This window comes from Eretmochelys imbricata, chromosome 16, assembly GCF_965152235.1.
Source record: "Eretmochelys imbricata isolate rEreImb1 chromosome 16, rEreImb1.hap1, whole genome shotgun sequence".
Classification (NCBI taxonomy): Eukaryota; Metazoa; Chordata; order Testudines; family Cheloniidae; genus Eretmochelys; species Eretmochelys imbricata.
In genome coordinates, this window is record NC_135587.1 from 7,403,630 (window position 1) to 7,430,099 (window position 26,470).

At 54.2% G+C, this 26,470-nt stretch overlaps 1 protein-coding gene across 1 annotated transcript in view; it reads right to left on the minus strand.

The window, feature by feature from the left end:
* Positions 1 to 6,445: 6,445 nt before the first annotated feature.
* Positions 6,446 to 26,470, minus strand: part of ENTPD2 (ectonucleoside triphosphate diphosphohydrolase 2) — a 42,361-nt gene continuing 22,336 nt past the window's right edge. The window contains exons 2-9 of the mRNA XM_077835883.1: positions 22,914 to 23,031; positions 17,369 to 17,519; positions 15,802 to 15,961; positions 14,030 to 14,257; positions 12,579 to 12,848; positions 12,080 to 12,199; positions 9,796 to 9,930; positions 6,446 to 7,712 (exon numbers count right to left, since the gene is read on the minus strand). Of these exons, the coding sequence (XP_077692009.1) occupies positions 7,509 to 7,712; positions 9,796 to 9,930; positions 12,080 to 12,199; positions 12,579 to 12,848; positions 14,030 to 14,257; positions 15,802 to 15,961; positions 17,369 to 17,519; positions 22,914 to 23,031 (1,386 nt within the window). The 3' untranslated portion in view covers positions 6,446 to 7,508. The remainder of the gene's footprint in view (positions 7,713 to 9,795; positions 9,931 to 12,079; positions 12,200 to 12,578; positions 12,849 to 14,029; positions 14,258 to 15,801; positions 15,962 to 17,368; positions 17,520 to 22,913; positions 23,032 to 26,470) is intronic.

Sequence of the window (26,470 nt, forward strand, 5' to 3'; positions counted from 1 at the left end):
AGGGGAAGGACAGCCAGTAAGGGACACCACCTGCGACCGGGCCAGCTCTCCTTCGCCCCACAGGAGAGTTCACAGAGGGGAGGGTGTCTGGCCGATATCATTTTCACAAGAGAGGAGGAAGGACCCCTGCTGCTCTGGGCCCACACTGCTCCTTCCTCCCCTGTCCTGAAGTGAAAAGTGTGGGTCTGCTCTTCCTCCCCTGCCTTCTAGACCCACCCAGTTTACACAAGGGGTGAATGGCAAGGAACCTGGGCTGCTGGGCTCTCTTGGCTGCTCCTTTCCCTCTGGCTGTTGGTCCAACCTCCAGGCTCCCTTTCTTGGAAACCCAGACCAGGGAGGGGGAAAGAAGAAGGCCCGTGAGAGCACCGGACCAGTGGAAATACGGCACAGTAGCATTGCTCTGCCATGCATACCAGAACCCCATCAGTGCGTCTTAGACCTGCCACCCCCGTCCCATGGCTGCACCCCGTGCCCAGCTCTGTCAGCGCCCCTGCAGCCTGCACCTACCGCTTCAATGCCTGCATAAGATGTGCAGGTGGACTCCAGGAACAAGGGCGGGTAGAGGGATATAGGAACAACATGCCACACCAAGAGCCCGGCACCTGGTGTTAGAATCGGGGGCTCCAGAATTGAGCCCCTGGATTAGACAAGTAAAGGGGCTCCATGATCTGCATTCGCCAGTGCAGGCAGAGCGACACTTAAGAAACTCTAGCCCCCACCCCTTGGGAGGAATCTCATGCCTGGAGGGAACGTGGAGCATAGCCAGACCTCACCTAAGGGCTTCTTTGCAGGGAAAACTGCACTGTGGAACTCAAAGTGGCTCAGAACAATCCTGATAAACTAGTTTCCACACAGTGGTTGTGCAATCCCAGTTTTACAGCCCAAAAGCAATGGTAAGAGCACCTGCCATCCCCCTAACGCCCCCTTCCGTCCAGGCATGGTGCTGCGGCTGTGCCCTGCCTTCATTTCCCACTACGGGCTGTCAATAGGCTCAGCAGGAGTTTTATTCATTGAGCAGCGCCCCCTTCTGGGGGTCTGATTTGTTAATGGAAATCCAAGAGACCAGAGTTCATAGCAGGGCAGCAGACTCCAGCAGAGTCTATCAGTTCCTCATCCAAGCCCTTTACCTGCCAGGCAATCTTCACGTGGATTCCTTCCCTGGAGCCAGGGCCTGCCGGCTGACTGCACCTCTCCTCCCAGCAGCACCCAGGCTGCGTCTCCTGCAGCTGGCAGCGAGATCTTCCCCACGTTCCTTTCCCTGGGAGCTCCTCTCTAACTGACCTTTGGTGGTAGTTTGTCAGGTACAGGGGCTCATTAGCCAGCAAGCCACATAGGCAGTTACTTACTTACAGGTGGGCTGAGCAGGGCCCTGACTTCCCTTAAAGAGGCCAGCCACCCTGTGACAGCCATGCTGAAAGAACATGAAGGTTGCAAGTCAAGCACTCAAAAAAGTTGGGGAATGCCAGAATTAAGGTTTGCCATGCAACCTTATATCTCTCCCTTTTGTGCACACGTTGTGCTAAAGATGTTAATCACATGATCACATGCTATTTTATCCCCACAGGACCCCAGCCTCATTCAGTGCACAGAATCTGCTGGAAAATAATCAGGGTTGTGTAGGGAGGAGGCTAGTGTCTGTGAGACCCCTGCTGCATTTGTTGCAGAGGCTGGAAGGTGTTTAGTGAATACGGTCAGGATCTGCAGGAAGATGCAGGACGGGCTCTGTCCTGGAGCTCTGGCTTCTAGCCAAGCCTGTGCCACAGAGCTCCTGTATGATGTTGGGTAAGTCACTTAAACCAACATTTTCTGAGATGGCTACTGTGTGGTACCCAGTGTGAGACCAGGGGGAGAGGGGTCTTATTTGCAGAAGAGCTGAGCCCTCCCAGCTGCCAGTGAAGTCAGTGGAAGCGATGCTTTGCCCATGTAAAGTGCTTTAATCTCTGTGTTAGTTCCCCAGGTGTAAAAGGAGGCTAACGCTTCCCTCCCCCCACAGGGGGGTTGTAAAGCAAAATTAATCATGCTGTGTGAAGAGCTCTAGAACTATGAGGAGAGCAGCATAGACAGCCCTGAGGAAACTAACAATCCTGCGTGCCGTGCCGGGTTCGAATGGTGTGCAGTAAATAAGGCCTGGGGCTACACCGTGACCAATGCGGGTAAACAGCGGTACTGACTAGCAACCCATTCAGCCAGCGCCGCCTGTCCTGGGCCCTGAATGAGGCACGGCCCCGTAGAACACAGGCTAGGTGATCGGTTCATTAACACATAGGGCCGAGGGCTAAAGAAAGGCTGCGCCGGCCCCCTGGGTACAGCATTTTTTGACTTCACAAGCTTAACAAAAGGTTTAACTGACTGGTTTGGATTGTAAGTATCAGCATTCAGCTTGCGGCCAGGTTGGCCCCGTCATGCGAGGCGCTGTATTCCAGTGACTGGAATTCCTGCCTCTGGATTCACAGCCTGTTAATTTCACCCCCTTTCGCGTCATGATGGGTGCTTGGTTCCTGCTGTGACCTCCTCTCTGGAGCTCACACAGACCCGTTGCCCCCATGTTCCTGGCTCCCCCAGGAAGAAGCCTCGAAGGACTGGGGAGAGATGCAGGGCTCACAATTCCTCCCCCACTGGGCGTGGTCATAGTTTCCCCAATTCACAGCAGTCTGGGTCTGACCCTCCCTCGTCAGGGCACTGAGGGGGCCATTTCCCAGCAGGGCTGTATCTGTGATTGCCCCACCAGGCCTCCCCACTGCATTTTGTGCCCGTTATTTTTCACAAGGCTGCTCTTGCCTTCTCTCCGCTCCTTGGTGCCATGCTCACTGCTGCGCCGATATCGGCCTCCTGCTCCAGCCAGGCTCTGCCCTCCTCTTACAGCCTCTGTTCAGCAACACTCTAGCCCTAAGGTCTAGTGCACCTCAGTGGCAGGACTCCTGGGTTCTGGTCCTAGCCCTGCCACTAATGCATCTCACGAGCTGGGCTAAATCACTCACCCTGTCTGGGCCCTACTTTATCACCCACTCGAGAGAAAAGACAGCTCACTGCTGAATCACTCCAGATTCAGTTTGACCCAAATGAGAGCCAAATATCGTCTCCCCTTTCCAAACCTCAGGAGACTAAACTCTTATGTGCCCCAGGCGGAGAGGACCGAGGCCCCTGCAATAGCAGGAAACTGATTCAGGTGATGATGCCCACAGATTCCTTGCTCCACACTGCAGAGGAAGGAAAAACACTACTCAGGTTCCTGCCAATCTGATCTGGTGGAAAGTTCCTTCCCGACCCCAAATCTGGCCATTAGTGTAACCCTGCACATGGGGGCAAGCAGCCAGCCAAGGCTCTTGGAGTAGAGGAGTCACTATACCACAGCAGAGGGGTGGTTATCTCAGCTGTTTGTCGCCCATACCAGATGCTTCAGAGGAATGTGAAAAATCCCCAGCATGCATCTGACCATTTGTGCATGGGGAGCAGTGGGGGAGAAATTCCTTCCTGAGCCCTGAAGGTGGCTGGTTGAAGTCCTGAAGCATGAGCTTGGGTTAAATTCATTGTCTTAATGCCGAGCTGCAAGTGTTCCGAGCATGGCGAGGGCAATGCAGAACTTCCTGTTCTCTCCATGGCCTAGAAGGGAGGGTCCAATGCCCAAGTCCCGCTCTGCCAGCTGGGCAGTCACTTAGCTCTTCACAACCCCCTCCCCTGGAGCTACAACGCCCTTTGTACTCCCATGGCAGGGGCATCAGCCACCTCCATCCATTTGCCCACTCTGTACCCCCTGGCTCAGAGCTCCTTTCCCTGGCCCTGACACACACGTCTGCTGTGGGCTGTCTAGGCGTTTGGTACCTTTATGACGGCCCATCTGTAACCCATGAAGACAATTTGCCCCCGTCCTCTTAACTAACAGTGAAGTATTTACCTGCCCCTCGTTGGCTCAGTAGGGCTTTCCAGAAGAAAGAGGGTCTCTTGACAACTTTCTGGTCGACACTTGTTTGCAGGAGGCCCGGGTTTTTAAAAAACCCAAACCAGACACACAATATAACATTTCCATCTTGTTTTAATAAAAGTTTCATGAGCAGAAGAGAGGCAAACTGATGGAGTCAGTAAGGGGCAAGTAATCACCCAACGTTGGCTACCATGGGTCAGGGAGAAGCCTCCTGTTCTCCACTTCTCTTTGCATGGCCAGCCCCGCTATGTGGGTTTGTGCTGCAGAATGGGGTTGTCTACAAAGGAGGAGTAAAGACACCCACAGCGTCATCCCCTCCTTTGTAAAAGTAATCTGGAGGAGTGAGCTGGACCAAGTCTACAACCCGTCCAAGGAAAGCGGCCAGATTGTCTGAAGAGCAGAGTCAAAGCTGGCCCTGTTTGTTAGGGGACAGTCATTGGTGGGGACTTGCCATCTCAGCGGCTGGCCAGAGCCCCTGAGGAAAATGAAGAGGTTTGTTAAAAAACACCCACTGTCAGTAAAAACAGGGTGTCCCTAGTAGGTATCTCATTGGGTCTGAACTGCACACTGGAAAAATCCACACTGGGGTTTCAAGTAAAGAACTCTCTTGTCCTGAAGATACGCCCAGAACAACGGCTGTCCAGTTGTCAAATCACAAGAGAACTGCCTCCGTTTGTCTCATTGGCTTGCTAAAAGTGGCAGCTAAAGAGCTGGCCCTCAGACAGCGCCATCTCCTCACTGGAAATGGGGCTGAGCCGGGGTGAGCCACAGAAGGAATCAAAATCAGCCAGTGACTGAAAAGGTCTGAGGCACAAAACTTGTTTCAAGACTTTGCTGTAAAGTTGATTGAACTGGCCCTGTGCTGCCCAGCAGACTAAAGCAATTAGAGACCGAGCACCCCCCTTTAGCGCAGTCAAAGCCAAAACCCGTCCTGGGATGTGGTTACAAAAAAGCGATGACTTCTTAGGCAAAGGATACAGAAGCGGAAAATGAATTTTTTTAGAGCAACAGAGTGTCACTGGTTTAACGTGTGTAAAGTAAAGCAGCAGAGGGATTCGCAGGAATCCGGCCCCTGGGCTGCAGTTCCTATCATGTTTGTTACGTGTATTGGGGAGAAACTCGAAACAACATTAAACTGCGTCACGCAGAGAGTGAGGGTCAGTCTGTGGTACGAGCGTTCAATATTTGTGGACTTAGGGAGGAGATGATTAGCTCTGGGTTATGAGTAGCGGGGAAGGCCATTTTGGTTTAAACTGATTTTTTGTAACTAAGTGTCTAAACTTCCAAACAGTAATCGCAGAGTTATTGCTGGGTGTACTCTCCCTACACCATCCCTGCGGTTCTGATTGGAATAGATCTTCCATTGTTGCTTAAATTGATTGGCATGTAACTGGACTGGCAAACTGCAGCATCCCTACCATCTGAGTAGTGAAATCACCTGCTTAGTGAACAGACTGAGGATATAAATTTATTAGTGGGATTATAGTTTGTGATAATTTCACCACTGTGCAATTATATTTAGTATAAGCTCTTACTCTGCAGTGAGCTGATCTTTCCATCCTGATAAGAGAACGTTACACAGTCTTGACATTTCAAATTTTCAAATATTGACCTGGTTTTTATCAGCAGCAATTTCTCTTCCACTTCTTTGGAAATGTGTGTATTTCAGCACTCAGAAACAGAAGTGCCAGCTCTGTGCTTTGGCTAAGCCGCACAATATTTTGAGAACCCCCGACAGAGGTGACACCGTCAACTGAGCTCCCCAAAGGCATAACTATCGCATAGGCTGCCTCTTGTCCTTACAAGGGGTGCAATCCCATCCAGTCACAGCAGCTCTGCTGCAAGCTTGGAGCTCTGCCTCAGGAAACGTTTGGAAGAGCTCAGTGTTATACCGTCTCCACCACCCTACTGCTGTCTCGGGGTAGCTTCCCTTTAACAAAGGTTATTTGCTGTTTCATCTAAAATCCTCCTGTGGGTTTACATTGTTACGTTGTTAGTTTTTGTGATCATTAAAACACACAAATCCCTGTCTGATCTTATCTAGAACTAAAGACAGACCCTCCCTGTCCCCAGGCTGATGAGGCTGGGGGTGCGGGGCCGGTGCAATCACTAGGCAAACTAGGCGGTCTCCTAGGGCGCCCAGTGGTTGGGGGCGGTGGCACGGAGGCGAGCTGGGGCAGGGGGGTGTGGGGAGGGCTGCCTGCAGCAAGTAACGGGGGAGGGGGGGTGCACAGGGGAACCGCTCCCCACCCCAGCTCACCTATGCTCTGCCTCCTCCCCTGAGCTCCGCCCCGCTCTGCTTCTCTCCTTCCCAGTCTTGTGCGCCAAACAGCTGGTTTGGCATCGCAAGCCTGGGAGGCGGGAGAAGCAGTGGCGTGCTCGGGGAGGAGGCGGAGCGGAGGTGAGCTGGGATGGGGAGCTGCTGCTCGCAGCTCCCCGGGCCGAGGGGAGGGGGCGGCGGTGGGGAGCTGCCGCAGGGTGGGGGAAGGGGGGCAGCGCAAGCTGGAAGTTTCGCCTAGGGTGTGAAACTTCCTTGCACCGGCCCTGTGGGGGTGGAGGGTTTGGGTCTCAACATGCCCTGCCCCGGTGTGTCTTAGCTGGCAGCTCAGAGAAGGTCTCAGGGCTGTGCGAGGGAGCCCTGAGAATTTTCTCCATCATGCCAGGGGGATGGTTTACAATGCTCCCTAAGGTACCCAGGGCACCCCCTGTTGAATTACACACCTGCTCAGGCTCCACCCCCACCCTAAATCTTAAAACTTCCCCCTCGGCAGGCAGGATTGGCTAGGAGCAGCGCCAATTGTAAACAAACAAAAGAGGCCACACACTGTGTTGTGGTCCTAAGAGTGGAAGCCCCCCCAGATTGTCAGAGCCTGTCCTGGGCAACACTGCTCTGCAGAGATGGAGGGGCTTCCCGGGCCTGGGGAGAGCCGAATAGCACTGAGATCAATGGCCAAACTCCCAGAGGCTTCCTGGGGGCTGTGATTTGGTCCTTGCTCAAGGAGGATAGTGCAGGTCCATGGATAACACCCAGGACCACAAGTCATAAATTCCCGGGAAGGGATAGGACAGGTCTCCAGGTACGGGGGCTGGAGGGAAAAGCCTTCCAGAGATGCTTAGGTAAATAACCCTCTCCACCATGAACCCCACCCCCTTGGATGTGAGTATAAAAACCTCCCTTCCTTTGCACAGAGCCAGTTGCCTGCTGGCTGTTGCTGTCCGTTTACTTTGTGTCTGGTCTCCGTCTGCTGGCAGGCAAAGGAGGATGCCCCGGATCTGGCTATCCAGGCTCTGACGCTGCTCCAGGATGCACCAAAGGGGATGCACTAGGAAACCATTTACATTTGCTCCTCATGCAACTCCCTGGGTGTCGGTTCTCCTCTTCTGTCCGCTTCTCCGGCTTCCAATCAGGGACAAAAGAAAGGCAACAGGACTGGTTTCCCTCAGGGCTACAAACAGGCAGCGGGGAGGGACAGGGCCTCCAGGAAACGCTCACATCTGAAGTATGTAGGATGTTGGGTCACCTGCCAGGATCAGTAGCGCTCACGTCAGCTCCAGGGAGCCATGTCTCTTGGCCTCTTCCGCCCACCTCCTACATGGTGCGGTGCTGCTTGCCGGACCGGAGCAGGCAGAACGCTGTCACCAGTGCCATCAGGATTACAGCCACGAAGAGGAGGATGAGGACAACCCAGGAGCTGTAGTTCGTGCCCTTTCGGAAACCCACTTCGTCAGCCGGGATCATGTTGGTGAGGTTCAGCATGTAGCCCAGGGCCCAGCCGATGGAAGTGTCCCCAGCCTGTGAAAACAGCAAGACAAAGCAGCTCAGAATCTTGCTAGTAACATTGCCTCATGAGGGTATGTCTACACTGCAGTCAGACACCTGTGGTGGGCCCCTGCCAGCTGACTTGGGCAAAGGGGCTCGGGCTAAGGGGTTGTTTCACTGCAGTGTAGACGTTCCGGCCTGAGCTCTGGGACCCTCCCACCTTGCAAGGTCCTAGATCCAGGCCTCCAGCCTGAGCCCAAACATCTACACCGCAGTTAGCTTCTTAGCTCAGGCCCCGTGAGCCAGCTGGCATGGGCCAGCAGCGGGTGTCTAGCTGCAGTGTGGATGTACCCTCAGAGGCTAGGAGTAGCTGCAGTAGCAAAGGGAATCACCCATTGCCCTGCCTGTTCCCTCCATTGCTACTGTGAGTGACCCTCTCCTGGTCTCTCTCATCATCATCAATTCTTAGCCCTCGCTGATCCTGAGATCTGGGAAGGCTTCACAACGGTGGGCAAAGCCCAGCTGCATTGCCAAGGTGGGGCAACGGGAGGCCCAGAAGACCTTTGGCCCTCAGCAAGCCAGTGAGGTGAATAGAACCCAGGCGTCCCCATCCTTTGCTCCATTCCCAGGACCCTGCTGCCTTTAGGCAACCGAACGAAGCAGGTCTGGAGGCCAGTGCACAGCCCAGCGCTCAGCTACTGCCATCCTGGCGGTGCCTGAGGAATAAGGGGAGCGCATGGAACAGAGCTGCTGGTGCTGCTCCTGGGCAGGGCTCCTCCTTCTGCCCTGCTCCTTATGCAGTGCTGCCTGTTTTCTTCGTCTCTGTGGTCTGTTTACAGAGGAACTGGGCTCAGCAGGCCAGATCCTGATCTTTTTTACACCAGAGTAAATCCAGTGTAACTCCACTGATCTCAGTAGAGCCAATCCTGTTTTACACTAGAGTAACTGATATTGAAATCTGGGCTGAGTTTACATCCTCCGTAGTCAAGAGTTATTTTCTCCCTGGGAAAAGGCCGCATGAAGTTCAGCACGATGTGGCCTGTTCCCCGCCCAAGGCTAAAGAGGTGTTTAAGAACATAAGAACAGCCCTACTGGATCAGACCATGGTCCATCTAGCCCAGTGTCCTGTCTCCAACAGTGGCCAGTCACAGAGCTTCAGGGGGAGTGTACAGAGCAGAGCAATTCTGGAGAGATCCACTCCTGTTACCTAGCCCCAGCTTCTGGCAGTCAGAGGTTAGGGTCACCCTAAGCATGGGGCTATATCCCTGACCATCTTGGCTATTAGCCATTGATGGACCTATCCTCCGTGAACTTATCTAGTTCTTTTTGGAACCCAGCTATACATTTGGCCATCACAACATCCCCTGGCAGTGAGTTCCACAGGTTAACAGTGTGTTGTGTGATAAAGTCCTTCCTCTTGTTTGTATTAAACCTGTTGTCTGTTAATTTCATCTGGCGACCCCGGTTTTTGTATTGTGAAAAAAGGTAAATAACACTTCTCTATTCATTTTCTTCTCACCATTCATGACCTCTATCTTATCCCGCCTTAGTCATCTCTTTTCAAAAATGAACAGCACTAATCCTTTTAATCTCTCTTCAGACGGAAGCTGTTCCATACCTCCGATTATCTTTTTTGCCCTTCTCTGAACCTTTTCCAGTTCCACTATGTCCTTTTTGGGATGGGGCGACCAGAACTGCACACAGTATTCATGGTTTTATAAGGTGGCATTGTGATATTTACTGCCTTATTTTCTATCCCTTTCCTAACAGTCCCGAACGTTCCATCAGCCTTTCTGCTGCTGTGCACTGAACGGAAGTTTTCCGAGAACCATCCACAACGTCCCATTGGCCATTTCTCCTCCTCTGAGGCATCTTCTCTAGCTCACAGAAGTAACATCCATTTCAACTAAAAGCAACTGTCCGACCTGGGCACCTGTCAGGATCCCTGTCCCTGCGAAAAGCCTTCACTCAAGCTCATTTCCTGCAGGGATCCTGGCAAAACCCATCAGACTAGGGCTTCCCCATGTCATATGTTGGCAAACAATGAGAGAGACAGACAGCTGCTGCATGGCAGAGCCTGGCTAATGGCAGGACCCCATCTGGGCCAAATACCAACCTTTTTCTGGAAGGCGATGTTGGGGAAAGAGCTCTCATCAAAGTGGTAGCCCTTGGTGATCAGCAGATAAACAAAGTTGGCAACCGTGCAGTAATCCGGCAACCACTTCTCCTGCTTTGGGGCTTTTAGCCACAGCTGGCCACCATGGACGGGGAAGAAAGAGGGGACAGAAAGAAAAGAGATGAGTCCTCCCTGCTCTGGCCCATCAGAATCAGTTATAGACCCTTCACAGGGAGGGGGATCTGGGATGGGGAGGCGCAGGGAAGCTGCAATTACAACCTTCTTCCACCAGGGGCGGCTGTGGCCTCCTAGAATCATCGAATTGTAGAATATCAGGGTTGGAAGGGACCCCAGAAGGTCATCTAGTCCAACCCCCTGCTCAAAGCAGGACCAATCCCCAACTAAATCATCCCAGCCAGGGCTTTGTCAAGCCTGACCTTAAAAACCTCTAAGGAAGGAGATTCCACCACCTCCCTAGGTAACCCATTCCAGTGCTTCACCACCCTCCTAGTGAAAAAGTTTTTCCTAATATCCAACCTAGACCTCCCCCACTGCAACTTGAGACCATTACTCAGGGCAGCGGGCTCATGGGCCAGAGCAGACAGCTGCGGAGATGGAGGGGGCAGAGGCTGCTTTCCTCACAGCACCCTGCCCATGAGGCCAGTTAGGAGGCACAGAATATGTGTGTGTGTGGGGGGGGGGGGGCGGACGGATGGACAGAGCGGGGCACACGGGTGCTGGGGGGGGAGGTCATGCACATGGGTTCATAAGGGCTAGTCGGGGGGACAGACTCGGGCAGGGACACAGGAGTTGGTGGGTGACAAAACTGAGCCTGGAGTTGAGTGGGGGTGCAGGGCCACATGGGGACTAGGGTTGCCAACTGTCTAATCGCACAAACCCAAACACCATTGCCCCGCCCCTTCCCCATGGCCATACCCCTGCCCCACCCCTTCTCTGAGGCCCCACCCCCCACTCCCTTGCTCTCCCCCACCCTCACTCATTTTCACCAGGCTGGGGCAGGGGGTTGGAGAGCGGGAGGGGGTGCAGGATCTGGGCTTGAGGTGTGGAGCTGAGGGGTTTGGAGTGTGGGAAGGGGCTCTGGGCTGAGCCTGAGGGAGGGAGTTGAGGTGCAGGAGGGGGTGTGGGCTCTGGGAGGGAGTTTGGGTGTAGGAGGGGGTGAGGGGTCAGGCTCTGGGAGGGATTTTGGGTGCGGGACGTAGGCTCTGGGCTGGGGCAGGGGGTTGAGGTGAGGGGGGTGGCACTTACCTTGGGCAGCTCCTGAAAGTGACCGGCACATCTGTCTAGCAGCGGCTACTAGGCGGCAGGGCCAGGGGTCTCCACGTGCTGCCCCAGCCCACAGGCACCACCCCAGCAGCTCCATTGGCCACAGTTCCCTGGCCAACGAGAGCTGTGGAGTCGGCGCATGTCCCTGTGGCCCCTGGAGGAGGCAGGGGGTTTCCATGTGCTGCCCCTGCCTGCAGGCTCTGTTTCTGCAGCTCCCATTGGTCTGCCTTAGCCCTGCTGCGCCGCCGGACTTTTAACATCTAAAATCTCCCAGTTTGGCATCAGTAGCCTCTGGGAGATAGGGCCTGATTCCAGGAGACTCCCGGTGAAACTGGGAGGGTTGGCAACCCTAGTGGGGACAGCGGGTAGTGGGGGTGCAAGGACACATGGGGATGGGAGGAGTGGGGGTGGCTGGACACACGGGGATGGGAGGAGGGGAGGCATCTGAGTGGGGGTGAAGGGACACACGGTCTCCTCCCCCATCTGACCTTGGCCTGCCAGTTGAGGACGAGGCACTGAGCCAGCCTGGCCACAGTGTGGCAGGGGAAGGAGGCAGAGCAGTGCAATCTGGACCTGCTGCCTCTCTGCTCAGCCACCAGCCAGCTGCCCACGTCCACCCATGCCAGTGTGGTGCTGCCGTTCGTCCCTGGCCCACCACTTCAGGTGAACCCCAACAGGCAGGGGATGGACCTGGCCACCGGGGAGCCAGTCTGTGGGGCATGGTGGGGATGGAAGGGAATTGCCCCCAGAGGTTCAAGTCGAGACTGAGGACATCTGAGATCTGTCCTGTATTTTTGAAATACAATGTTGGCAGCCCTACTGCAATACCAAGGGGTTGGAGACATCCTAGCCCAGTCCTGAGTCCTGGAGCTTGTGAGATATAACAGGATCCACAGCCCATGCTATTTTGGCTGCAGGCCTATAGGGCACGGAAATCCAGGCTGGCCTCCTAGATCGTCTGACACCCATTAGACTAGCCCTCTGCTGCCAGGGCACTCACCTCAGTCCAGCTGGCACTGCAGATGGCTTCGGCAGCAGCGTTAAGATCATCTGGCGAGGCCACGCGTCTCTTCATCACTGTCTGGATAAAATCCACCGTGTAGAAAAAGGCAGAGAAGGCCTGATGCCAGGGAGAGAGGTGGTGAGAAAGCAGAAGCTCACTAGCACAGCCCTCAATTTCCCTGTTCAGACACAAAGGCCGGGCTTGTTGATTCAATGTGGGAGCAGAGTTTGGGGTATATTCATCTCACCCGCAGGGGGCAGCACTCTTGCTGCTAACCACTGCGCTGAGCATACCCAAGGCCCCATTCCCATTCCAGCAACCTCCTTGCACCTAGAGCCTAATTCTCCAGCTGCAGGATAGAAGGGGCTCCCATAGCATTCAGTAGGAGACTCGGGCTCCAGGGCTCTGGGCTGCCCCATGCACAATACGCTGGAGCCAGCACTAACAGTCAGAGGCTGCCGGCTGCCCACTAGACCTGCAACCTCGGGACACTTACAATGAAGTTTCCCGAGAGGTCGGGCTGGAAAACCCCGTCGAAGGAGCAGCTGGAGAAGCCGCAGCTGGTGAAATTGAAGAGACTGTCCACATGCAGGCGGCACTGGGCCGTGTTCCCGGATCCGTCCATGCTGATGGTACGTTGGGGATCGTAGCTGTCAGGCTTCTCAGCTGCCGTGCAGGGAGAGTTGTAGACGTCTTGGAGCGGGAAGTTCCTTTGATAGCCTTTGGGCCAGCAGGGGTTGGACACATTTGTTTTGTAGCCGCCAGCCTGTTGGGCAAAGAAAAGGTACCACACAAGCCTGTCTTTGTCTGCAGCTACCACAGCCATGAGGCGGTCTAGGGCCAGGCAGTGCAGTGTAGTGGGTGGAGTCAAGGACTGGCATTCAGAAACACTGCCCCCCAGTTCTGCCCCTGATCCACCGTGCATCACGGTGAGCCAATCATGTCCCTGCTGCATGCCTCAGTTTCCCCAGCCGTAAAATAGGGGGATCCGCCCTCACAGGGGCTGCAAGGTTTCAGTAGTGATGGTGCTCTGACAAGATAGTGTCCAACCCTATGTGTCCATGGCTGTCTCTGAAGGCAGGGAGGTGGCAGCTCAGCCCCGGAAGATGAGTAACTCCTAACTGGCACAGCCTATGCTGGCAACAAAGAGCAGCGGGGAGGAGACCTGGCTTTCCTCAGGGGTCCCTTCCAGAGCACCAAAGGAGTTGAACTAACGTGCGTGATGTGCACCGTGCCCGGCTCTGCATCAGCACCAGTCGCATGGGGGAGGCTGCAGAGCATGTTTGAAATTCCCAGACTTTCGAAGCCCCCGGGTTCAAACCCCGTGAAGGGAGCTCAGCCCCCAGGTTCAAACCCCGTGAAGGGAGCTCAGCCCCCAGGTTCAAACCCCGTGAAGGGAGCTCAGCCCCCAGGTTCAAACCCCGTGAAGGGAGCTCAGCCTCCATCCTTGGGAGGGCGATAACAGAGCCGTGAGCATTTCCTATCGCTCAGGGGGGTGGCGCTCCCATGGCGAGGGGAAAAGCCCTTCTGGTCGCTGTCATGTGCGTCTGCACTCGGGCACCCTAGCTATGCCGCTGTAGCGCCCATAGGGGGCACCCGGCTGAGCCCTCCCTGCTCCGTCGGGAATTCTAGGCCCCTCAGCATGGGTTGTAACAGGCTGAGCCTTGGCTCCCCGCTAACGAGCTGCAGTTCACTACTGCTGCTCCAGGTTGTGGGGACGTGGGGATCGGGGGGAGAGGAGCAGAACATGCTCCAGAGCGGGGCAAGCACCCTCCCTGCTCTTTGCAAAGCACCTGGTGACCTGAACCCGGAGCCCTGTGTGTAGCAGCCTGGGTGGGAACATGGCGTGGGGGGCTGGTGGTTGAGGAGGGAGCGGGGATGAATGCTGGGAGCTCGCCCTGCAGGCCATTGAGGAGAGCCCGCTGGGGCAGAGCCAGGCCTCCGTACCTTCATGACCTTGGAGAACATCCTCCTGAGGATCTGGTCCCTGCCGTAGCACAGGAAGCTGTGGGTGTACACCCTGTACGTCTGTCCGTAGAGCCGCAGCGTCACCCCGCTCTGGGGGTCCTCGATCCGCTTCTGGGTTTCAAAGGTGATCTGGGTAGAGGCTCCCCCCAAGTCCATGGCCCCCAGTGTGGGTCTCTTTGGCCGGAACCACTGCCCGATCCAGCCGTACTGTGGGGAGGGGGGACGGAAGCAAAGTCACAGAGATGGTTAATTGCGTGGCTCAGACCATGCAGAATGCCCGTCCGCTCTTGGCTGGCTTCAGAACAAGACGCCGGTGCTAGAGGAGCACAACGATGCATGCAGGGCCCGATCCTGCACCGGCTGGCAGCGCTCCCGCCAGCCGCAAACTGCTAGGGCACAGTCGAGCGAGGTGTGAGCACCGTCCACACTCACTGACCTCTCTTGGGGTGAGGGGGCTCAGCACCCTGCTGCCATGGGGCGCAATAGCTTGCAGAGGAGGGTCCCTGCTGGAGAAGGAAGAGGGGCTGGCTCATGGTCAGTAGCTTCCTTTGGACACAAGAACCCCAAGAGGTCATTCTGCCTAAGGCTGGGGCCAGGCAAGGCATTCTGCAAGTCCCGGTAGCTGCGTACGTGTCACTGCAGGCCTCTCAGTCGCGCATGGTCGGCTCCCGTTGAAGGCAGCAGGAGCTGCATGCATGCAGCAGGGGGACAGTTTGATCCCAGCAGGTTCCTACCCCCTGCCTCCACTGCACCTCCATGGCTGAGCCAACAGCACGTGCTGGGTACTCCCCCGCTCCCTAACTGCAGCTCCAGAATGGATGGAGCAGTCTCCGGGCATGAAGCTGATCCCAGTTTTCCTTGCTGAACCGGTGAGGGAGACCTCTGCATTTCTACCCAGTTCAAGATGGACGTTCCGTGAGCAGATCCACCAGGGGCTATGTTAAAAGCAGCCTCCAGATTCCCTTGGGCACTGGAGAGAATCAGTCGCTGCTGGGGACTGAATGAGACCAATGCCGGGAAGGTGGAAGGAAAATCCAGCCCCTTCATGTTCATTGCAAGGATCAGGTCCCACTGTTTTCCTCGAGACTGGCTAGAGACCTGGGCTATTTGCTACTTCTATACAGCAAACCCAGGCCATGCGCCGCAGCGTCCCTAGCTAGGTTTTTAGACGGTTGCCCATCACCGTGGTATCTGACCGACACGTAGAGCCATTCAACTTGTTTGCGCGTCTGAACAACAGCTGCCATTGGCCGGTAACATTAATAACACCTGGCACTTGCAGAGGCTTCTAACACGCAGCTCTCCTGATGCTCTACGGAGAAGGGCCAGTATTGGTGTCCCCACCTCCAAGGGGCAGCGTTAAAAAGGGTCCAGACCGCAAGCATGTGTCAGACCCTCTGCTTAACAGCACTAGCCTTTCAAGTGGTCTCAACAGGGCTTTGGCATTCCCACCTCAGTGCAGTGAATGCAGGAGGAGGGGGTGAATTCACATCTCTGGCCCAGTGGTCTCCACAAAGCGGAAGTTTCTCAGCAGCACTCTGCCTATGCAAGGGACAAGGTAGCTGTTTTTAAAGAGGAAAACCTAGGTCCTAGGTAATGAGGCAGCCATGGAGAAATGGGCTTTTTCTCTTCCCCGCTATGCCAGCTACCTGTGTGGAGTAGACAGGCTTGCAGGCGAATGATGGGGTGAGTCCATGTCTCGATGGGCACTGGAAGGGACCGTCCTAGGAAGCCAGTCCTGCTGGGCATACCTTGATGAAGTTCTCCAGGAGATAGTTAGCTGTGACCCAGCCAAACAACCCCTCGTCTTCACCCGACAGAATTTTTGCCCCCCGAAAGTCAAAGGGGTACGACTTCAGCGTTGAGGTCACTGCGCTGAGGACGCTGTCTGAGGCCGTCGAGTTGGTGAGGCTATAGGAGACACAAAGCAATGCTTCACTGCGAGAGAAAAGAAGCAAATGTCTGCACCAAGGGGATCAAACCGTGAGCCACTCCCCAAACCACCCAGCACAGTCAGGGCCGTGGAACGCGGGGCAAAGGGAGACAGCTCTGCAACCTCCCTCCCTCAGAGGGCAATGAAAGGCAGTGGTTATTCTAATGCATGCCACAGCTATGGCATACGAGGGACCAAGCAAGCATCGCTTCAGCAATCCAGGAGAAAGGCTGCCCGAGCCCCCTTCAACAGTGAAACCGGCCACTGCACGGGGCTTAGGTGGGACTTAAATAGTACCCGGACCTGGAGCTGTCCCGCTGCACAGGGCTGAACTAGTCACAGACCTGGAGGGTCTCTACGTTTCCACGCGGGACCCGAGCCACAAAATCTCAGTTCAGTTTCTTCTCCCCAGTACAGCATGGAAGACTGAGTGAGCCCCTCAGCCGGACTAGCGCTTGCCTTGGCCATCATTCCCTCCTGCCGGCATTACAGACAGGCACCAGCCAGGGTCTTGCCATTGCTCGTCCGGCAAGCATTCTACGCTTACCTCCACTATTGCTGACTGGGCAGCGCCCTTGCTGTGTTAGGGCAGGGTGGGGAGAAGCGTTGATTCATAAGCCTGCATTGGCCAGAGAAGGTTCATTCCTTCCTTCCTGTGAGCCATGTTAGATGGGCTTCTTGCTTGGGTGGGGACATGTGGCTCCCCAATCCGTGCAGATCTAATGCAGGATATTTATCCTGCATTGGACAAAGGTGACCCAGGGGCCCAGGGAGGGCTGCGGGACTCATGAGGAAGGGGAGCACTTCTAACTCCACCCAGCTTCCCCTTACAGAAAAGGAGAGGTGGAGGACCCTGTGCTGGTCTAGCCTATTCTCCACACCACCCTTTCCAGCCAATAGAGCAACAGATCTAACCCCTCTGGGGTTCATTTGCAATAACGTAGAACATGCACTTTGCAGGATTTGAAAAAGGATCACACCTTTATGGAGGAGAAAACCCAGGGACATATTTGGAGCAAAACATTTTTATAGGGATGATAAACCCTCCTGCACCAGGGCAGGTCCAACCTGTAACTTCCCGGGTCAGGAAGAAACTTCTCCTATGGGCCAGTTATTCCATTAATGTCCACTGGGGGGCTCCCTGCCCCCTCTCAGGAAGCTGATGGGCTCGGGTGGTTGGAGACAAGGCGCTGAGCCAGATGGACCAAGGGTGACAATTCACATGTTCCCGTGCTCAGCCGCGCCTCTCCAGGCAACAGGGCTGCACAGATGGGTGGTGGAAGAGTTTAACCCAAGCACATCCCCTTTAAAGACCAGAGCCCTGGCCTGGCTCGGGCCCTGGCAAGAGGGAGGGGGTTCGACAGCAGACGACAGCAAAAGCTCACTTCAGCAGCCTCATGCCCGCGGTGGCCCCCAGGTAGAGGGGGGTGAGTGGATGCCTTTCCCTGGGGACGTCGCTCACAGCCTGGTCGAGACATTGTTTGAGGCTCTTGCCGGCGGCCGGGGGGTCCTCGGCATAGCTGGAAATCCCACCACCTGCAGGCGAGATGAAAACGGGCACTGGTCTCTGGCCGCTTGGTCCAGGGGCATGCTGAGGAACTGGGGAGCTGTGCTGAGCGTCAGCAACTGCCGGGCCGGGAAGGGAGTGCGGGGATGGAGAGCGACTGTGGCTCTAACCGGCCAGCTGCCCCAGCAGAGGCGCACCCCAAGAGGCGCCCCTAGCCTCCACCCGCACGACAGCTGTGACCCAAACCCTCCTGCAGGGATGGTGTGGGGGAGCAAGAGACGTCCCCCAGGATGGGAGCCCACCATGGGCCTTATGCAAACACAGCACGCAGCATGGGTGGTCTTGGCTTGCATACTCCAGCCAATCCCATTTGTTCTCTTTCTTCAGTAGGGGCAGCCGGGGTGGGGTGGGGGGGTTGTGCCCTCTTCCCAAGCCTGTGCCAGCTCCTTTTAGGGAGGGGACCACGGGGCTTTCCTCACTGTAAGGCAGCTCCGTTCTCTCCAGGCCGGTCAAAGGGCCGGCGTGGTGGAGCCTTGGCTGGGTTTTTGCAGCTGTACACACACAGCTGAGAAGGTGGGAAGGGAAAACACACCCAGGCTTGTGGGTGAGTCGGCACAATCCTCTACTACAGTCGGGTTATTTTGTGCCCATCGTGTCACGCCCAGGCACATATAACAAGGGCTGGGATTAGCCATTCCAACGTCCAAACAATACAGCCACTTCTGCTTTCCACCCAACACAAAATCCCCCGCCAGCTGAAAGCCAGGCTGAACCAGGGGAACCCCGGCTCGGGCAGATGGCAAGGGGAGCCACCCTCCCTCTCGTTCCCAGGAGTTCAACCCTAGGCCAGGCAGTCAGAGCTCACGGGCTTGTCCCATGTGGCATGGCAGGATTCAGCCCCATGCTAGCAATGACCATGCTTAAAGGTGGCTGTCACCCCGAGGATTCTGGGAGAGGATCTCTGGCTGGCATGAGCGGAGCCATAGGATAAAATGCACCGTATACAGCAGCATCCCTCCTACAGCTCCACCTATGTTATAAGCACAGTGGCAGCCCCTGGAGCGATGCACCCTGGGTCATCCTACTGCACAGAGGGCTGGGAGAAAGAAGGCCCAGCTGACTGGGTAACACAGGCCCGGTTAGGAGGCCCAGCTACGCAGTACGGAAGCTGTGAGTTTAATCGGGGACAGGACGGGAATGGTGCCAGCCTCCATCCTGGCCAGACCAAAGCTCCATCCGGCTGCAGGTTTGGACCACATGGCCCATGCAGAGTACACAGGGACTACAGGCAGCTGGATCACCGCGTGGTTACAGACTCACTTAGACAGTCCAGTGCAGACAGGACTCCAGGCCATTCTGACCCTGGGATTCCCAGATGTGCTGGACAAGAGGTGTCACACCTGCCTCCCCGCTCCCCAGACACACACGCTAGCCTCTCTCTCAGCTGAGCTCCGGGAACAGGCTGCAGGGGATGGAGTGGCTGAGTTCAATGCCTGGTTTAATAAAGCATGGGCAACCCAGCCCCTGCCAGCAGCTCAGTGCCAAGAGAAGGTGTACTGACGAGAGGACTTGACCGAATTGTTTGCCATGTTCCAGGCCCATGTCCCGACATTCACAAGGGGAGCTCAGGGGAGGGACCCATCCTTTGCCAAGCACAGCTGACAAGCCTGAAGTACACAGAGCTACTGCAGCATGTTTGTAATGACACGACCCGGGAGGGAGGGGGGGTTGTTGACAGTGTGGGGAATCGAACCTGGGACCTCGTGATCTAAAACCATGGCCCTACTGCCAGAGCTAAGAGACCCAGCTCTGCAGACCGCCCTGTTGCAGGCTCATGAATCTCTGTATGTGGCCCAGTCACTACTAGAGGGGACAGAGTGCCACGCAGAGAGGGGGTGGGGGATATTTTCAACCTTATCCTGGGATGATGGGCATGGAAATGATGCAGGCTGGATTTTGGCTGTGGTATGGGTGAGGCTCAGAGATGATCGTTGCAGTTCTGAGGTCCACTCCTCAAATGCAGAGTGGGAGGGGAAAAGGTTTGAGGGGCCAAATGTCTGGCATCAGCATTAGCGTGCGATGGGGCACGTGCTTCTGCCGGTGCGTGCACGTCTGGGAGAGCCACAAACACCCGAGGAGCGTGGTGCTGTTTGGCTAGGGCACACAAGGCAGCCTGGCATAAAGACTTACACGGGATGAGTCCAGGATTGCTGTATGACTCACAAATGGCAGAGACTTGAGTGAATTATGTGGATCATCCCAAATGAGTGCTGGTGAACCCTGTATACCCCATTCATATACACAGCCCTGGGAGCAGGTACCTTTATCATTCTGTTTTAAAACCAAGACCATCCACAGTGTGTTCTAAAACCCCGTCTTGGTTAATGAAAGCCAAACTCCAGGAAATTAGCAACAACATAACGAAGCTCAGCTCAAATCTTCTGCCCAGGCTTTGACTGTATCAAAGATTCGGCCGTTAGGACTGCTCAGCCCACACCCTAAATCCTCAATCTCCAAAACAGTATGCCAACATTTTTATGGCTGACTTAGAACAACGCTTCCTCAGCTCTAGTCTCCTAACGCCCCTACTCTACTTGCGTTACATTGATGACATCTTCATCATCTGGACCCATGGGAAGGAGGCCCTTGAGGAATTCCACCAGGATTTCAACAATTTCAACCCCACCATCAACCTCAGCCTGGACCAGTCCACACAAGAGATCCACTTCCTAGACACTACAGTGCTAATAAGCAATGGTCACATAAACACCACCCTATACCAGAAATCTACTGTCCGCTATACTTACCTACATGCCTCCAGCTTTCATCCAGACCACATCTACCATTGTCCACAGCCGAGCTCTAAGACAACTGCATTTGCTCTTATGCCTCAGACAGAGAAAACACCTACAGGATCTCTATCAAGCGTTCTTAAAAGTACAAAACCCACCTGGTGAAGTTAAGAAACAGATTGACAGATCCAGAAGGGTACCCAGAAGTCACCTACTACAAGACAAGCCCAACAAATAAAGTAACAGAACGCCACTAGCTGTCACCTACAGTCCCCAACTAAAACCTCTCCAGCACATCATCAAAGATCTACAACCTATCCTAAAGGACGATCCCTTACTCTCACAGACCTTGGGAGACAGGCCAGTCCTCGCTTACAGACAACCCCCCAACCTGAAACAAATACTCACCAGCAACTACACACCACACAACAAAAACACTAACCCAGGAACCAAACCCTGCAACAAACCCCATTGCCAACTCTGTCCACATATCTATTCAAGGGACACCATCATAGGACCTAACCACATCAGCCACACCATCAGGGGCTCATTCACATGCACATCTACCAATGTAATATATGCCATCATGTGCCAGCAGTGCCCCTCTGCCATGTACATTGGCCAAACTGGACAGTCTCTACGCAAAAGAATAAATGGACACAAATCTGACATCAGGAATTACAACATTCAAAAACCAGTAGGAGAACACTTCAACCTCCCTGGTCACTCAATAACAGACTTAAAAGTGGCAATTCTTCAACAAAAAAACCTCAAAAACAGACTCCAACATGAAACTGCAGAACTGGAATTAATTTGCAAACTGGACACCATCAAATTAGGCCTGACTAAAGACTGGGAGTGGATAAGTCATTACAAAACCTAATTTTACCATACTAATTTCCCCCTACTGTTACTCACACCTTCTTGTCAACTGTTTGAAATGGACCACCTTCATTACCACTACAAAAGTGATTTTTCCTCCCTTGGTATTCTACTGATAAATTGTCTTGTTAGACTGACTCCCCCACCTGGTAAGGCAACTCCCATCTTTTCATGTACTATGTATAAATATACCTGCTACTGTATCTTCCACTCCATGCACCTGATGAAGTGGGTTTTAGCCCATGAAAGCTTACGCCCAAATAAATTTGTTAGTCTCTGAGGTGCCACAAGGACTCCTCGTGGTTTTTGCTGATACAGACTAACATGGCTGCTACTCAGAAAACCACTCTCCAGAACGCTGCTCTCACCTCCCTTATGTCCAGGTGGGGAAACAAATCAAATAGTTCCATAATAGCCAGTGTATCTAGTACAATTCTGGGCCCAATTCTCTCCTGTCTTGCACCTTGTGTGGTCATTTGTGGCTGTCATTTTTGATCTGTTACCACTCTGCACTGCTATAAGCAATGGCACAAGGTAGTGGCCAAGTAAGCTCTGCATCCAATTTGCTGGTGGCCCAAGGGGTGTAACCCCATTGAAATCAATGGAGCCCACATCTACTAAATCCAGAATTTGACCTTATAAGGTAGAGATGAAAACCATGGCACAACACAGACACTTCAGTAAAACAGACTCAGTCCCACTCCCTGGGGATGTTGGGTTATTCCACCAGCTCTAATTCTTCATCACAATAATCCTTTAGGGTTGCCAACTTTCTAATTGCGGAAAACCCAACACCCTTTCCCCGCCCCTGCCCCGAGGCCCTGACCTCTGCTCACTCCATCCCCACTCCCTTGATTGCTTGCTCTCCCCTACCCTCGCTCAATTTCTCTGCAAGGCACAAGCAGGCATCAAGAGAAGGCCAGGAGCTGCAACAGTTTGAATGTGGGAGATGGAATGTGTGCAGGACGGGGTTTGGGGTACGGGCTCCAGGCAGTTCTGGCTGCTGTGGTTCGCGGGGGCTCCGGGACTGAGGTGCTGACCTCAGGTGGCCCCTTAAATAGCAGCTACACCAGTGCTGCCCCCGCATTTCTTGGGGACAGAGGAAGTCTGCATGGCTCCTGGGAAGTGGTAGCATGTCCGGCTCCTAGGTGGAGGGGTGGCCAGGGGGACTGTGTGTGCTGCCCCACCTGCAGGCACAGCTCCAAGCACTGGCTCTGCAGCTCCCATTGGCCATGGCGTTCCTGGTCAATGGGTGCTGCAGAGCCGGCGCTCGGGGTGGCGCCTGCCGGTGGGGGTAGCGCATGGAGCTCTACTGGCCACCCCCACACCTTGGAGCCGACATGCCGGCCGCTTCCTGGGAGCCGCACGGAGCCGCGTATGGAGTCTGCCTTAACCCCGCTGTGGCCAACCGGACTTTTAGTGGCCCGGTCAGGTGTGCTGACCAGAGCTGCCAGGGTCTCTTTTCAACCGGGTGTTCCGGTTCAAAACCGGACACCTGGCAACCCTAATAACCTATAGTTTGGCAGGGAAGGCACTGTGAATTACAAGGCTTGTAAAAGTCACTAGCCTGATTCTTCTCTCACCATGGGGTAGAATTAGGAGCAACGGCACTGAAGTCAATGGAGTTACACTGTTGTAAGCCAGACAAGAAGCAGGCCCAGCCCAGCCAGTCTGAAGTCGCCAACAGTACCCAGACAGCGCCCACTACAGAGCCAGGTGACGTAGCACAAGCAATTAATTGACTCCTACCTTCCACGTCGCACATGCTGTGCTGGCTGACAATCCCCGTGTCATTCTCTTTGTCCGCAGGCCACTTGTAGACGAACATGGCAGTGTGGGAGGAGCCGGCGTCCAGAACGATTCCATACTGCGTGCACAGGGAGAGAGGGGGAAAGGCTCAGGCTGGAACCGAGGCCGGTGCGGAGCAGCAGCACGTGAATTCTGCTACCGTCGAGTCCCACAAGATGCTCCCAAAGGGCCTGATGTGCAGCCATTTAGAGGGAAATTTGGAAGACTAGAAGCCCTGCTTTGCGTTTCCTATTGGCCAGAGACTGCAAGGCCATTTCCCTTCCAAGAATCACCCCGGGCATGAAACGCAATGAGCATCTTCCGGTAGAAAGACAAGCTGAGCACAGTGGGGCCAGAGGCAGATGAGCTCTGCACCCACCGTGCACTGACACAAGCTCTTCTGGGGACCCTGCACATTGCCTAACCGCAGCCGATTGGCTGGAGATTCGGCTTGAGGCATCATGGTCCAAATGGAGCGTATGGGCCGGGAGTTCCGGACTCTGCCACTGACTGAACCGGGGGGCGGAGGGGGCGCATATGGGGCCAATCAGTGCCTTGACTGAGCAGGTTCATTGACAGGGTGATGACAACACAGGAAGCTGCCAGAGCCTTGCCTACATTAGGGCTCCCAGTGGTGCTAACCCCGGTGCATCAGAAGCAGAGGGAGCATGGATGGGAAGTAAGATTCCCTAGAATGAAGTCCCAGTGAGACCCCAGGATAAGGGCACAGGCAAGTGAGTCAACAGTGTGCCCTTGTTGCCAAGAAGGCCAATGGCATTTTGGGATGTATAAGTAGGGGCATAGCCAGCAGATCGAGGGACGTGATCGTTCCCCTCTATTCGACATTGGTGAGGCCTCATCTGGAGTACTGTGTCCGTTTTGGGCCCCACACTACAAGAAGGATGTGGATAAATTGGAGAGAGTCCAGCGAAGGGCAACAAAAATGATTAGGGGACTGGAACACATGACTTATGAGGAGAGGCTGAGGGAACTGGGATTGTTTAGTCTGCAGAAGAGAAGAATGAGGGGGGATTTGATAGCTGCTTTCAACTACCTGAAAGGGGGTTCCGAAGAGGATGGTTCTAGACTATTCTCAGTGGTAGAAGAGGACAGGACAAGGAGTAATGGTCTCAAGTTGCAGTGGGGGAGGTTTAGGTTGGATATTAGGAAAAACTTTTTCACTAGGAGGGTGGTGAAACACTGGAATGCGTTACCTAGGGAGGTGGTAGAATCTCCTTCCTTAGAAGTTTTTAAGGTCAGGCTTGACAGAGCCCTGGCTGGGATGATTTAATTGGGGATTGGTCCTGCTTTGAGCAGGGGGTTGGACTAGATGACCTCCTGAGGTCCCTTCCAACCCTGATATTCTATGATTCTAAGTATCTGGATTCTGATCATTGGTTTGGCCCCTCCTAATCCCAGCTGGATGGTAGCCCCATCCTTCCCTAACTCCTGTACAGTTCTCAGCATTAACCTTCTTTTTGAGTTCTTTCCCTTTACTTTTCTCTCCCTACCACTGAGACAGCCACACCCTGTTTGACGTCCTTCCTAGCAGGGAATTACAGGGAAGTGAAACTGCCTGGTTAATCGCCTTGCTTTTGCCATTCATTACTTATTACAAAGGGCTCCCTCCCTCCTCTAGGCAAGGCGAGCTGCTTGCTTCCCATCTGCAAGGATCAAGAGACCCGTGTGGGGACTGCAGCTCTGGCTCCAAAGAAGGATTGAGAGTTCACTAATTAATTCTTTGCCCATGAATGGATTTGCCATTCTTCTATAAATAGATCCACCTCTTTCCTCTCAGACAAGATTTCCACAGCACCCAAAAAAGAAAGCCAGAGCAGATTCAGCTTTCTGTTGTTCCGGGGCATCCCCAGTGTACTGCTCTGCTCACCCACCTCCGCAGAATGGGGCTGAATTTCATCTCTGTCAAATTTATGCTTTGGGCTTTTCTTCGAGCTCGAAAATCCTGCCACCAAACCCTGTGCAAAACCAAACTGCTCTGGGCTTGTGTACACTGGAAAGTTGCACTGATTGAATTGTGATTTTTAACGACTGAAGAAGGCTGTGTGGACACCCCGATTTTGGTTTAAACCAGGCTTATTGTGGTTTAGGCCCAGTCGATTAGGAATTAGCTTTCAAGAGGTGAACCGTGTATAAGTATCCGACCCTGATCAACCAAGTAACTTTATTCTGAGCATATTTACTGTTAAAACACCACAGGTGGAATTTACCCTGTGCATCAGGCCAATAAGAGGCCTAAGCATTGTTTAAGGCCATTGGTTTAAACATGGGTTTGTCTACATGGGGACATCCAGAAAAATTAATCCAAATTAACTCAAGTGTGAATTTAAAGTGGATTGGTTAAACTGCAGCAAGCCCCCATGTGGATGCTCTGATTCAGAATTAAAGTTGACTTAATTCAGTTTAGCTTAATTCACTTCCAAAGTGAATTACACTAAGCTGAATTAAGGCCACTTTAATTCTGAATCAGAGGGTCCACACAGGCACTTAATGCAGTTTAACCAATCCATTTTAAATTCACACCTTTAGTGAAGTTGCATTAATTTTTCTGAGTTCCCCATGTAGACGAGCCCTAAACTGTGTGTTTGCCATCCTTTCTAGCAGGTAATTAAAGGGTTTACTGTAGGGAAGTGGCCTCAGGCTAGCCCTCTGTGCAGGGGTAAATTTTACCGTCTCATTGGGGTCCTGGGGAATTCACACTGGGGCCCCACTTAAGTCTCTATGGGGAGACCAGAGTCTTTGCTCTGTTTCTCCTTTGATGTGTGCTCTCCAGTGCAGGCACAGTCCCCTGCACTGAGCACCCAGGCTCCAGCCAGAGCTAGCGGGAGAGCTATAGTTAGTTTCTCCAGTTTTATTTTCTCCCCCCATTCCCTGGCTGATTCTTCCCACCTCCCGCTCCTCCTCCTGCTGCAGTCTGAGCACACTGCCCACCTAGTACTTTCATCACCGGGCCATCTAGGCACCAAGACACGTGAAGCCCCAGCTGCTCTTCTGTCACTGCGGTTACCCCTGCTCTGCCGGACACATATGGACAAAGCAAGCAGCCGCGAGGGAGAGACATGGCCCTGTCTGTTCCTCTCCCTCGGGCCAGGGCAAGAGGGGAGAAAAGACCAGCAGGGCAACACGAAAGGGCCTGGGCCCTCGGCGCTGGGATTGCGTCTCCAGCTCGGATGCTGACAGCCTTGCCTATGCCGAGTTTGTAGTAGCCTTAGACGTGTTTTTCTGGATGGGCCCGAGCTCGGGTTTTAGAAACAGCTGCGGTGCTGGGCTCTGCCTGTGAGGATGGGGAAGAGAGGGGCCAGGAGAGAGCCCGGGGCCTGGAGGAGACAGATGCGGTAAATGAAAGCAGGCAGAACTTTGCTGCAGGGACCTTTGGAGGAGAGGGGAGATAGGGAAGCAGCTTAGTGGCCTTATCCTTCACCACTATCCTCATCCCCCCAATCCACAAGGAAGCCCCACACCCCCACCTGGGAACCCTCGTTACCCCCCCCACACACACA